Source organism: Oncorhynchus gorbuscha, linkage group LG15 (genome assembly GCF_021184085.1).
Source record: "Oncorhynchus gorbuscha isolate QuinsamMale2020 ecotype Even-year linkage group LG15, OgorEven_v1.0, whole genome shotgun sequence".
Lineage (NCBI taxonomy): Eukaryota > Metazoa > Chordata > Actinopteri > Salmoniformes > Salmonidae > Oncorhynchus > Oncorhynchus gorbuscha.
Genome location: NC_060187.1, coordinates 45,887,744 through 45,901,213, shown reverse-complemented (window position 1 = coordinate 45,901,213; position 13,470 = coordinate 45,887,744). Strand labels below are relative to the sequence as shown.

At 41.6% G+C, this 13,470-nt stretch overlaps 2 protein-coding genes across 2 annotated transcripts in view; both read left to right on the top strand.

Moving 5' to 3' along the window:
* Positions 1 to 4,970, top strand: part of frem1b (Fras1 related extracellular matrix 1b) — a 53,932-nt gene extending 48,962 nt beyond the window's left edge. Inside the window, exons 34-36 of the mRNA XM_046301420.1 lie at positions 3,749 to 3,867; positions 4,039 to 4,124; positions 4,221 to 4,970. Of these exons, the coding sequence (XP_046157376.1) occupies positions 3,749 to 3,867; positions 4,039 to 4,124; positions 4,221 to 4,438 (423 nt within the window). The 3' untranslated portion in view covers positions 4,439 to 4,970. The remainder of the gene's footprint in view (positions 1 to 3,748; positions 3,868 to 4,038; positions 4,125 to 4,220) is intronic.
* Positions 4,971 to 5,182: 212 nt separating this feature from the next.
* Positions 5,183 to 13,470, top strand: part of LOC123997432 (ATP synthase mitochondrial F1 complex assembly factor 1-like) — an 18,927-nt gene continuing 10,639 nt past the window's right edge. Inside the window, exons 1-7 of the mRNA XM_046301647.1 lie at positions 5,183 to 5,403; positions 9,905 to 10,013; positions 10,263 to 10,316; positions 10,528 to 10,590; positions 10,713 to 10,763; positions 10,882 to 10,929; positions 11,306 to 11,401. Coding sequence (XP_046157603.1) covers positions 5,183 to 5,403; positions 9,905 to 10,013; positions 10,263 to 10,316; positions 10,528 to 10,590; positions 10,713 to 10,763; positions 10,882 to 10,929; positions 11,306 to 11,401 — 642 coding nt within the window. The remainder of the gene's footprint in view (positions 5,404 to 9,904; positions 10,014 to 10,262; positions 10,317 to 10,527; positions 10,591 to 10,712; positions 10,764 to 10,881; positions 10,930 to 11,305; positions 11,402 to 13,470) is intronic.

Sequence of the window (13,470 nt, the reverse complement as noted above, 5' to 3'; positions counted from 1 at the left end):
GAAGGCTAATGTTAACTAAGCTAAGGTTGCCTATGAATGGAATTTAGACTAGAGAGCAAATATTTTAACCAGGTAGCCAAAGACAACAAAAAATAAAAGTGTGTAGTGTTTGACAGAGTGATAGACCATTTCATCAACATGAAAGAGAGAAGGATGGCATTGGCTTTTCTCTACAGGTAGGGTGAGTCAACATGTTTTTCTACTTGCACGAATGCACACACACACGCACACACACACACACACACACACACACACACACACACACACACACACACACACACACACACACACACACACACACACACACACACACACACACACACACACACACACACACACGAGTTCCGATCAAGCCTATCGTACCAACCGGACATTAAGAACTGTAATGTCTTATGTTTCACAGTCGTGGCTGAACGATGACATGTATAGCATACAGCTGGCTGGGTTTTCAGTGAATCGGCAAGACTGTAGCTCAGTTGGTAGAGCATGGCGCTTGTAACGCCAGGGTAGTGGGTTCGATCCCCGGGACCACCCATACGTAGAATGTATGCACACATGACTGTAAGTCGTTTTGGATAAAAGCGTCTGCTAAATGGCATATATTATTATATTATATTATATTACAAGGGGTGGCGGTCTGTATCTATTTGTAAATAACAGCTGGTGCACAAAATCGAATATTAAGGAAGTCTCGAGGTAAGCTGTATCCCACAGCATCTCATGATAAGCTATAGACCACACTATTTACTAAGAGAGTTTTCATCTATATTTTTCATAGCTATATATTTACCACCACAAACCGATGCTGGCACTAAAGCAGCACTCAACGAGCTGTATAAGGCCATACGCAAACAAGAAAATGATCATCCAGAGGCGGCGCTCCTGGTGGTCGGGGACTTTAATGCAGGAAAACTGACTTCATCAATAAGTGCATCAATGACGTCGTCCCACCATAGTCCCTGTGCCCAAGATCACTAAGGTAACCTGCCTAAATGACTACCAACCCATAGCACTCACGTCTGCAGCCATGAAGTGCTTTGAAAAGATGGTAATGGCTCACATCAACACCATTATCCCAGAAACCCGAGACCCACTCCAATTTGCATACCGCCCCAACGGATCCACATATGATGCAATCTCTATTGCACTCCACACTGCCCTTTCCCACCTGGACCAAAGGAACACCTATGTGAGAATGCTATTCATTGACTATAGTTCAGCGTTCAACACCATCGTGCCCTCAAAGCTCATCAATAAACACCTCCCTCTGCAACTGGTTCCTGGACTTCCTGATGGGCCACCCCCAGGTGCTAAGGGTAGGTAATAACACATCTGCCATGCTGATCCTCAACACAGGGGCTCCTCGGGGGTGCATTCTTAGTCCCTTCCTGTACTCCCTGTTCACTCATGACTGCACGGCCATGCACGACTCCAACACCATCGTTAAGTTTTCCGATGACACAACAGTGGTAGGTCTGATCACCGACAACAATGAGACTGTGTGGTGCAAGGACAACAACCTCTCCCTCAACGCGATCAAGACAAAGAAGAGGATTGTGGACTACAGGAAAAGGAGGACAGAGCACGCCCCCATTCTCATCGATGGGCTGTAGTGGAGCAGGTTGAGAGCTTCAAGTTCCTTGGCGTCCACATCACCAACAAACTAACATGGTCCAAGCACACCAAGACAGTTGTGAAGAGGGCATGACAAAACCTATTCCCCCCTCAGGAGACTGAAAAGATTTGGCATGGGTCCTCAGATCCTCAAAGGGTTGTACAGCTGCACCATCAAGAGCATCCTGACGGGTTGCATCACTGCCTGGTATGGCAACTGCTCGGCCTCTGACCGCAAAGCACTGCAGAGGGTAATGCGTACGGCCCAGTACATTACCGGGGCCAAGCTTCCTGCCATCCAGGACCTCTATACCAGGCCGTGTCAGAGCAAGGCCCTAAAAATTGTCAAAGACTCCAGCCACCCTAGTCATAGACTGTTTTCACTGCAAGCGGTACCGGAGCACCAAGTCTAAGTCCAAGAGGTTCCGAAATTGACTCTGTACCGGTACCCCCTGTATTTCGCCCCACTATTGTTTTTTACTGTTGCTCTTTAATTATCTGTTATTCGTATCTCTTTCTTTTTTTGTTGTATTTTCTTAAAACTGCATTGTTGTTTAAGGGCTTGTAAGTAAGCATCTCACTGTAAGGTCTACTACACCTGTTGTATTCAACGCATGTGACAAGTACAATTTGATTTGATTTGTTTTGAGATCATAGCAAGAGCTGCATGTAGCCACGTATGCACAAACACATCATATCCTTTGCTAGTTAGTGAGTTATTAGCCCAGTTATAGATCATTTGTAGTCAGCAATAGGGGACTGATTGCTTTCTACAAGAGCACAAAACAATTACATTTATAGACACCTTTTATTTTGTAAAGTGGTTTCTTGCATCAAACAACACAACCACATTTTCAGTCACATTGACTGAAGGATAAGTTGATTAACAGGTTAATATCAAGCCTACGTTGAACACCACATATTGGCTGCTACTGTAGGCTGAATGATAGAACAGCTATTTCCATGTTAAAATGTTATGGGATGCATTTTCCCCATTGTTTTTGATGGTAGGATACTGGTTGACCTACATTATGATCAAATAGCCACAGTAGCCTACTTGACCACTGTCTGAAGCTGTAACTTAAAGCAGGTACAGACTCTGTGTTCACAGTAAATGTGCGCTGGAACTTGCACAGAATTTTCACAATTGTCAAGTTTGCACTCAGTAAACCTGAAATTTGCTCAGTGCCGAAAAAATTTGAGGGAACATTGGTTGGATGTTTTGGATGGACACACACGAACTGACTGGCAATCTCAAAGCCCAGAAGAGTCTTAGTGTAGTTATAATCAAATAAACTATTCCTATGTAGGTCAGTCTTGAGACCACATATTGAGTGTCTCGGTCTTGTCTGGGTGTCTGATACATTTGTACTTGGTCTCAGACAGTGAGGATTCAGAATTTCTTGCCGAGACCAGCGGAGTAAAAAAATGTATAATTATCAGCTTCCATTCAGTCAGCGCATAAAACCGCTTTGCCAGGCCAAATATGTACACTTCTTTCTTGAAACATGAATATTTTAACAGCCTTGATATCTATTATAGACATGTTTGCTCAGTGGTGAACCTATAGGCCTTCAGTGTGTGACAGGTTTGTGTTTCTGGAAGGACAGCAACCGTAATACCAGCTCACTCATCTAAAACACAAATGGCAATTGTGTAGGCTACTTTGTAATTTTTTTTTTCAGTGGGCACTGCATATACTGATGCGTATCAAAGTAGTGTAGTGGATGTATTACGATCTATCAATTATGTAGTACAATAGAGAATGTTAACCCTAAACCAACAAAAACCGAAGAGATGAAATCAGAACATCATTGAAAATAACAATATAGTTATCATAATTTGTATATTATTATAAGAATTATTGTATAAATCCTTAGCCCTTCTCTGAAGGTGTAGAAAGCACCTTGTTCACCTCTGTGTTTGGGTTAGTAAAAATTTGTAGAGTGGCTCTATTTACCCTCCATATGCATTTTTAACTATTCTGAATGTCTAGAGAATCCATATGTTGTTCTGAAATATGAACACAGAAATATGATTTACTCTGGTCTTGAATCGGTCTCGAACACAACACTGTTTAGAACATCCATCCATTCATTCATTCATTCTTTCTTTCCTTCCCTGTATGGCCCAGGCTGGGAGGTCAGTGAGCACTTCCTGTCCCACAGGTTGGAGCCACTACAGGAGGCACTGCTACATCCTGAGCCCTGGCGTGGCCAGCTGGAGCAGTGCTCAACGGGCCTGTACCTTACTGTAAGGGGAGCTACATTACATCTACTACTTATAGGCCCAGGTTAAAAGTAGTAAGCTTCTGCTATATAAGGAATATCTTTAGTAGACTCTAGCCATTCTGTTGGTTCTGGAGGATAGTTGATCCGCCTATGCATTAACTACTATTGTTCTGTTTTTAATGCTCTTTCTAAGGTTTGACAGCAATCTAACAGGTGTCCAGTCGAAAAAAGACATGGCTTGGTTATGGAAATTTGCTGGGAAACAGGCATTTTGGATCGGTAAGGGAAACATTGCTACATTCTCTGTTCGCAAATGATCTTACAGCAGAACACAGAGTTGTGTTTTTCCTGAATACTTGTTTCATATGTTTACAGGCCTGTCAGGCAGCCCGGGACATTGGACCTGGACGGACGGCAGATCCCTGTCATTCTCCAGACTCAAGAGGGACCGAGCCCAAGAGCATCAGCCCGAGAGTGCTGCCTCTACATCCACATGTGTGTTAGCCCAAAGCCAGAAAACATGGATACCCATGACCTGCACCACGGCACCAGAACGCAGATACATTTGCTCATCGCCAGCACAGAATCACTGAAAAGGAATGTGGATTACCACACTTAAAGGGCAATACCAACACAAATATTGGCAATATTATATTTGGGGTAGTGTGCTATAGATGTTTAACTACAGTAACTAAGCACAAGCTGAATCATTGATAGCGTCAGCTGGTTTTCCAGGGTGGTTGAAGGATACATGGCAAACCTACTAGTTATTGTATGTCGACAGAGAGTTTATTCATCATCTGAGAATCAAAATATCACCTGTAAAGGACTATCCAAATAAAGTGAGACCCAAATATACTATGGAGTTATTTTATGGAGAAAAATGTCAATGTAACTACATTACTCTTCAGACAAAAGATAAGCCATATACTGTAAGTGGGTGCTATTCTAGGGGTGGGGAAGTGGGGTTAGGAACTCAATTACTTCAGTACTACATTGTACTACGTTGTACTTCAGTTCAAACACCGAAAGGTTTCAGTTCAAAAAAAAAAAGATGGGCTCTGACATTATTTACAGTTTACCTTGAAGCTGCTCTGTAAATGTGTTCATAATAAAAACCTTGAATCTTCTAAAATGTGTTTTCACCATTGCAATTTGTGGATTGACATTTGTGGATTGAATTAAAATACTCAAACCACTTGATTAACAAAAAAATACAAACATTTAGGCATATCCATATAGTTATATGGGCCTTTCTCATTTACTGTTTGACACACACAGAACAGGTCCTCGGAACGATTTGTAAGTTGACAGTGTTTCTTCACGGCGCTTTATTTATGTGCGACAACGACGAAGGAAATATGGCGGCGGCCATGGTGCAAATGTCTTGTTTGTACCGTGGGATGCTAGCGGTCAGGGCAACTGGAATACGACCGCTCATCCCAGGTCTGGTGCCGTCGCATTTTAGAGCATTTTCTGTGAAGAAAGAGAAAGAGCCGGAACTGGAAGACAATCCATATTATAATAAATATCAGGAAAAGATAAAGAAATTACGAAAGTAAGCGCTAAGTCAAACGCTAGCAAATATTAGTTAGCACCAGGCTAATATGCTAACTAGTTTGGTGTGCAACTCCCACTGTTTGTCACTGTATAATGAACAGGGAAATGAAATACCCAGGTGTAACAACCATGGGTAAGACCTGGTGACCGCTAAGTATTGCATACTGGGTTAACTAGATATGTGTATATATATATATATATATATATATATATATATATATATATGTGTGTGTGTGTGTGTGTGTGTGTTATGTAACGGAATGTATGTACAGTTGAAAAGTCGGAAGTTTACATACACTTTAGCCAAATACATTTAAACTCAGTTTTTCCACAATTCCTAACATTTAATCCTAGTAAGAATTCCCTGCCTTAGGTCAGTTTGAATCATCACTTTATTTTAAGAATGTGAAATGTCAGAATAATAGTAGAGTGATTTATTTCACCTTTTATTTATTTCGTCACATTCCCAGTGGGTTAGAAGTTTACATACACTCAATTGGTATTTGGTAGCATTGCCTTTAAAATTGTTTAACTTAGGTCAAACGTTTTGGGTGGTCTTCCACAAGCTTCCCTCAATAGGTTGGGTGAATTTTGACCCATTCCTCCTGACAGAGCTGGTGTAACTGAGTCAGGTTTGTAGGCCTCCTTGCTCGCACACGCTTTTTCAGTTCTGCCCACAAATGTTATATGGGATTGAGGTCAGAGCTTCGTGATGGCAACTCCAATACCTGGACTTTGTTGTCCTTGAGCCATAACTTTGGAAGTATGCTTGGGGTCCTTGTCTATTTGGAAGACACATTTGCGACCAAGCTTTAGCTTCCTGACTGTCTTGAGATGTTGCTTCAATATCTCCACATAATTTTCCGACCTCATGATGCCATCTATTTTGTGAAATGCACCAGTCCCTCCTGCATTAAAGCACCCCCACAACATGATGCTGCCACCCCCGTGCTTCACGGTTGGGATGATGTTCTTCGGCTTGCAAGCCTCCCCCTTTTTCCTACAAACATAACAATGGTCATTATGGCCAAACAGTTCTGTTTTTGTTTCATCAGACCAGAAGACATTTCTCCAAAAAGTACCATCTTTGTCCCCATGTGTAGTTGCAAACCGTAGTTTGGCTTTTTTTATGATGGTTTCGGAGCAGTGGCTTCTTCCTTGCTGAGTGGGCTTTCAGGTTATGTCAATATAGGTCTCATTTTTACTGTGGATATAGATACATTTGTACCTGTTTCCTCCAGCATCTTCACATGGTCTTTTGCTGTTGTTCTGGGATTGATTTGCACTTTTCGCACCAAAGTACGTTCATCTCTAGGAGACAGAACACGTCTCCTTCCTGAGCTGTATGACGGCTGCGTGGTCCCATGGTGTTTATACTTGCATACTATTGTTTGTACAGAGGAATGTGGTACCTTCGGCGTTTGGAAGTTGCTCCCAAGGATGAAGCAAGACTTGTGGAGGTCTACAATCTTTTTTCTGAGGTCTTGGCTGATTTCTTTTGATTTTCCCACGATGTCAAGCAAAGAGGCACTGAGTTTGAAGGTAGGCCTTGAAATACATCCACAGGTACACCCCCCAATTTACTCAAATGATGTCAATTAGCCTATCAGAAGCTTCTAAAGCCATGACATAATGTTCTGGAATTTTCCAAGCTGTTTAAAGGCACAGCCAACTTAATGTCTGTAAACTTCTGACCCACTGGAATTGTGATACAGTGAATTATAAGTGAAATAATTGCTGGCCAATCAGATTGCTCAGATGACAGAGTCTGCAGTAAAGTAGCAGGCATAAAAGAAAGCTACGGCAAAATGTATACTGTGAGATTTTAAATCAATGACTAGAGAGACTGTCAAAGAATACTGCAAAGAGCTGCTGTTTTTATGAGTGAGTTCATGTTTAAGTTCTTACTCAGCACTGTCAACACTTTGTATGAAATGTGCTTTCTTCCTATTTCCACTCAGCGCTACAACAAGCAGTGCAGCAGTAGTGAATGAGTAGGAAAGTGTATCTATAGGCTTGTGTTGTTGTTATTATTAGTTTCTTGGGTCTTTTGTAATATCAAGGAATATTTCACTTTCTCTGTTCATGTGAGTAACGACTTGAATTTGTGCATGAGGCAAAAATAATGCAGTGTGACTCGAGTTTCGCCATCAGCTGGAAGACTGTGCCCCTTTTTGGTCAGTGTCAGTGGAGGAAAGGGAGAGCGGAGGGACGTTGAGAGACGGACCCTCAGTCTGCTGCTCTGAGACTGACCATCTGATGCAGGCACCATCAGCCCAGTAAAATAAAAAGCAAATGATTTAAATGTATTCTCACTCAGCTGTGTCTCACAAGTAATACAACAATGGATCTATTCCAAATCAAATCAAATCATATTTTATTTGTCACATACACATGGTTAGCAGATGTTAATGCGAGTGTAGCGAAATGCTTGTGCTTCTAGTTCCGACAATGCAGTAATAACCAACAAGTAATCTATCTAACGATTCCAAAACTACTGTCTTATACACAGTGTAAGGGGATAAAGAATATGTACATAAGGATATATGAATGAGTGATGGTACAGAGCAGCATAGGCAAGATACAGTAGATGGTATCGAGTACAGTATATACATATGAGATGAGTATGTAAACAAAGTGGCATAGTTGAAGTGGCTAGTGATACATGTATTACATAAGGATGCAGTCGATGATATAGAGTACAGTATATACGTATGCATATGAGATGAATAATTTAGGGTAAGTAACATTATATAAGGTAGCATTGTTTAAAGTGGCTAGTGATATATTTACATCATTTCCCATCAATTCCCATTATTAAAGTGGCTGGAGTTGAGTCAGTGTCAGTGTGTTGGCAGCAGCCACTCAATGTTAGTGGTGGCTGTTTAACAGTCTGATGGCCTTGAGATAGAAGCTGTTTTTCAGTCTCGGTCCCAGCTTTGATGCACCTGTACTGACCTCGCCTTCTGGATGATAGCGGGGTGAACAGGCAGTGGCTCGGGTGGTTGATGTCCTTGATGATCTTTATGGCCTTCCTGTAACATCGGGTGGTGTAGGTGTCCTGGAGGGCAGGTAGTTTGCCCCCGGTGATGCGTTGTGCAGACCTCACTACCCTCTGGAGAGCCTTACGGTTGAGGGCGGAACAGTTGCCGTACCAGGCGTGATACAGCCCGCCAGGATACTCTCGATTGTGCATCTGTAGAAGTTTGTCAGTGCTTTTGGTGACAAGCCGAATTTCTTCAGCCTCCTGAGGTTGAAGAGGCGCTGCTGCGCCTTCTTCACGATGCTGTCTGTGTGAGTGGACCAATTCAGTTTGTCTGTGATGTGTATGCCGAGGAACTTAAAACTTGCTACCCTCTCCACTACTGTTCCATCGATGTGGATAGGGGGGTGTTCCCTCTGCTGTTTCCTGAAGTCCACAATCATCTCCTTAGTTTTGTTGACGTTGAGTGTGAGGTTATTTTCCTGACACCACACTCTGAGGGCCCTCACCTCCTCCCTGTAGGCCGTCTCGTCATTGTTGGTAATCAAGCATACCACTGTTGTGTTGTCCGCAAACTTGATGATTGAGTTGGAGGCGTGCGTGGCCACACAGTCGTGGGTGAACAGGGAGTACAGGAGAGGGCTCAGAACGCACCCTTGTGGGGCCCCAGTGTTGAGGATAAGCGGGGAGGAGATGTTGTTGCCTACCCTCACCACCTGGGGGCGGCCCGTCAGGAAGTCCAGTACCCAGTTGCACAGGGCGGGGTCGAGACCCAGGGTCTCGAGCTTGATGACGAGCTTGGAGGCTACTATGGTGTTAAATGCCGAGCTGTAGTCGATGAACAGCATTCTCACATAGGTATTCCTCTTGTCCAGATGGGTTAGGGCAGTGTGCAGTGTGGTTGAGATTGCATCGTCTGTGGACCTAAACCCGGACGACACTGGGCCAATTGTGCGCCGCCCTATGGGACTCCCAATCACGGGCGGTTGTGATACAGCCTGGAATCGAACCAATGTGTCTGTAGTAACGCCTAAAGCACCGAGATGCAGTTCCTTAGACAGCTGCACCACTCGGGAGCCCTTGCCTTCAAACTACACTTCCGCTACACTTTCTAAGTTACACTTTCTGATAGTGACTGAGCACAGGTGGTCTCATCTTGTCTTATGTAACCAAGCTCTGTTACATGAAGATAGATATATACGCGTGTGGGAACTCTAACCCTTACCCTATCAACGCGTGTATCAATTTAACCTTTTTGTTTTTTGAAAATGTATTTCCAACTGACATGAAAGATGAGGTCCTTTTGCTTCCAAAACCGTACCGCAACCAATGCGTGTCAATGTTCATATTAAGCGTCTGGGCTCTGAACAAAACACCCCCGTACAGAAGACCCCTTCGTCCAATGACTCTTATGTGTAATGGATCTGCGTCATGATCACGGGCTAGGCTGACCTGTACCTTAGTTTTGAGTTTGCACATTCCCTAACCAGAAGTTCTTTCATTTTTCTTTTTTTAGTGCCAACCCTCAGGAGTTCAATGCTCGGCTCGAGAAGCGAATTGAAGTCAAGAGGGAGCCTCTTGGACACTCTAAACAAGCAGAATTTGTCAAAGTCATGGAGCAGGAGGTAAGTTATGGCATAACATGTTTTGTTGGGGTGTAAATCATAATGCTTAGACATGGTCTGTTAGGCTACCCACCGTTACTTGGGGTGCGTGCATCCTCTCCCCTGTTGTGGATGTCTTTACGCTGAAAGACTGCGAGCCCATAGATGTAGCTTTGACAGTCTTCGTGGCAATATGCTGTACACCAATGTAGGGAAACACTGTTTAATTGTCTCCAATTTAATATGCATCAAATCTTACCTTATTTGCAGTTGGAGAAGCGTGACAAGCAGGCTGATGGTTCAGGCAGATTCACTAAAGACAAGGTGAACATGAACAAATGCTGTCCTCGATAGCATTGTAAATAGCTGAAGAGAATGTGGAACGGCATTGATTGATACTATTGACATTATTGGATTGCATTTGTATACAGCTTTTCACAAGGTTTAAGAGCCCATTACTTGTTACCCCTGTATGAGGGTAACTCACCCCGTACACCTGGGTGATCCCAGTCATGTATTTTGTGTTTTTGCACAGACCCTAGGATCTATCCTGAACTTGGACTTGATCCAGGATAATTCAGGAGAAGAAATTGCAGAGGTATGGGTATTTACATATTTAGAAATGAAATGTCATATCTAGGTAAAGAACCATGGTATGTTTCATGTTCTCATAAGGGGAATGAAACATATATGTTTGTAACTTTCATTCTCTGTGTTCAGCTGTGGAGGCAGTATTATGCCACAAAAGACACCATCAGTGCTGTCATACCAGTAAGTTTGCTATTTTGTCAGAAAACACTTTTGCCAGTAATTTGACTTGCTTTGCTTAACTATTTATTGACCGTAACAAATGTTTTCTTGTAATTGCATAATTATTCCTCCATTTTAGGCTCACACTTTTGAAGTAATTTTCAACCGAGCTAAGTCGAACCCCGCGGTAAGAATCTCAATGCTCAGTGTCTATTGGGACTGTGCTGTAATATGTCAAAATATTTGATGATAATAAAGTGTGTTTGCAATGACATTGCATACAAATTGGCAAACAAATGATTTGCCAATTTGTCTGGCATAATGACAAAAGTCAGAGCAGACGTGATTGTAACATGCCACCACTTGGTGGCAGTATTGCTCCAATAAAGAATGCATTTTATTATTTTGAGATGTCAAACTCTCGAGTTCACAATCGGAACTCTTGTTGTTTGATGGTCGCAAAGCAGAACGATGGTAATTTAATGTCAGATAGTTTAGTAAAGAAACAGTTGAAAATAGACAGCGTTGATGATGATTACAATCTGTGACTCCCCTATCTCCAGTTCCTGTATGCGTTACCCCAGAAGGAGGGCTATGAGTTCTTCCTGGGCCAGTGGTCGGACCACGAGCTCCATTTCACCTCCCTCATCAATGTCCAGGTATTATTCAAATATCCGAATGGATGTTAATATTCAATTACTTTCTGAGAAATAAATGTGCGTATTTTTTGTAGGGGTGAAATGTTTTGTCTAAAACAAAATAACAGTTATTTGGCTGACTTTGCTACATAGCCTACGAGGATAAACCATTACATTAATATGTTTATAAAACAGTTTTATGAACGTTTTTATGAGCACCTCATACAAAAGACGCACTGGTATCCTACCACCGAGGTAAAGTTGGTTTTACATTCAATACATTTGCCAAAAGCCATTTACAAATGTCAAATTCAATAACTAATTCACTGTCACAGAATCATCAAAGTAGATATGATTTATTCTATAAATGTCTAGCATACTTTTAGAACATTTGTTTTGAATACAAATTCCAGTATTGATTTTATAGAAATAAATACAGTCTATAAAATGCCATTTTTTAAAGCTGTATAAATCAATAAATAATTATTAATTTGTCACAAACCTCAAACTAGGTATGATTGATTATGTAAATGTCTAGCATACCTTTACATTTGTTTTGAATACAAATTACGGTTCGGATTTTATAGAAATAAATCAAATCTATAAGATGCCTATTAAAGCAATATAAATCAATAACTAATTCACCGTTTGTCACAGAATCATCAAACTACAGTTGAAGTCGGAAGTTTACATATACTTAGGTTGGAGTCATTAAAACTCGTTATTCAACCACACATTTCTTGTTAACAAACTATAGTTTTGGCAAGTCGGTTAGGACATCTACTTTGTGCATGACACAAGTAATTTTTCCAACAATTGTTTACAGACAGATCATTTCACTTATAATTCACTTTTATCACAATTCCAGTGGGTCAGAAGTTTACAACCACTAAGTTGACTGTGCCTTTAAACAGCTTGGAAAATTCCAGAGAATGATGTCATGGCTGTAGAAGCTTCTGATAGGCTAATTGACACAATTTGAGTCAATTGGGGGTGTATTTCAAGGCCTACCTTCAAACTCAGTGCCTCTTTGCTTGACATCATGGGAAAATCAAAAGAAATCAGCCAAGACCTCAGAAGAAAATTGTAGACCTCCACAAGTCTGGTTCATCCTTGGGAGCAATTTTGCTAACACCTAAAGGTACCACGTTCATCTTTCCAAACAATAGTACGCAAGTATAAACACCATGGGACCACGCAGCCGTCATACCACTCAGGAAGGAGACGCGTTCTGTCTCCTAGAGATGAACGTACTTTGGTGCGAAAAGTGCAAATCAACCTTGTGAAGATACTGGAGGAAAAGGGTACAAAAGTATCTATATCCACAGTAAAACGAGTCCTATATCGACATAACCTGAAAGGCCGCTCAGCAAGGAAGAAACCACTGCTCCAAAACCACCATTAAAAAAAGCCAGACTACGGTTTGCAACGACAAAGATCTTACTTTTTGGAGAAATGTCCTCTGGTCTGATGAAACAAAGCTTGGTTGCAAATTGGTCTTCCAAATGGACAATGGCCAAGCGTACTTCCAAAGTTGTGGCAAAATGGCTTAAGGACAACAAAGTCAAGGAATTGGAGGGCCATCACAAGGCCCTGACCTCAATCCCATAGAAAATGTGTTGGCAGAACTGAAAAGGCGTGTGCGAGCAAGGAGACCTGACTCAGTTACACCAGCTCTGTCAGGAGGAAAAGGCCAAAATTCACCCAACTTATCGTGGGAAGCTTGTGGAAGGCTACCCAAAACGTTTGACCCAAGTTAAACAATTTAAAGGCAATGCTACCAAATACTAATTGAGTGTATGTAAACTTCTGACCCACTAGGAATGTGATGAAAGAAATCAAATCTGAAATAAATCATTCTCTCCTATTATTCTGACAAAAAAAACAAGAAACTAGGACATTAAAACACTGGCAGAATTTTCATCCACATCCATTCCCTTAAAATATGTATTTTTTTTTAAATATGTATTTTATGTATAAAGTATACCCTTCTAAGACCACTGTCTTTCTGGACATTTTAAAGGGTTTGCAAATAGTTATTTCTGCAAGGAATGTGAATAATATATAATATAATGTGTGGTAGTTGCACA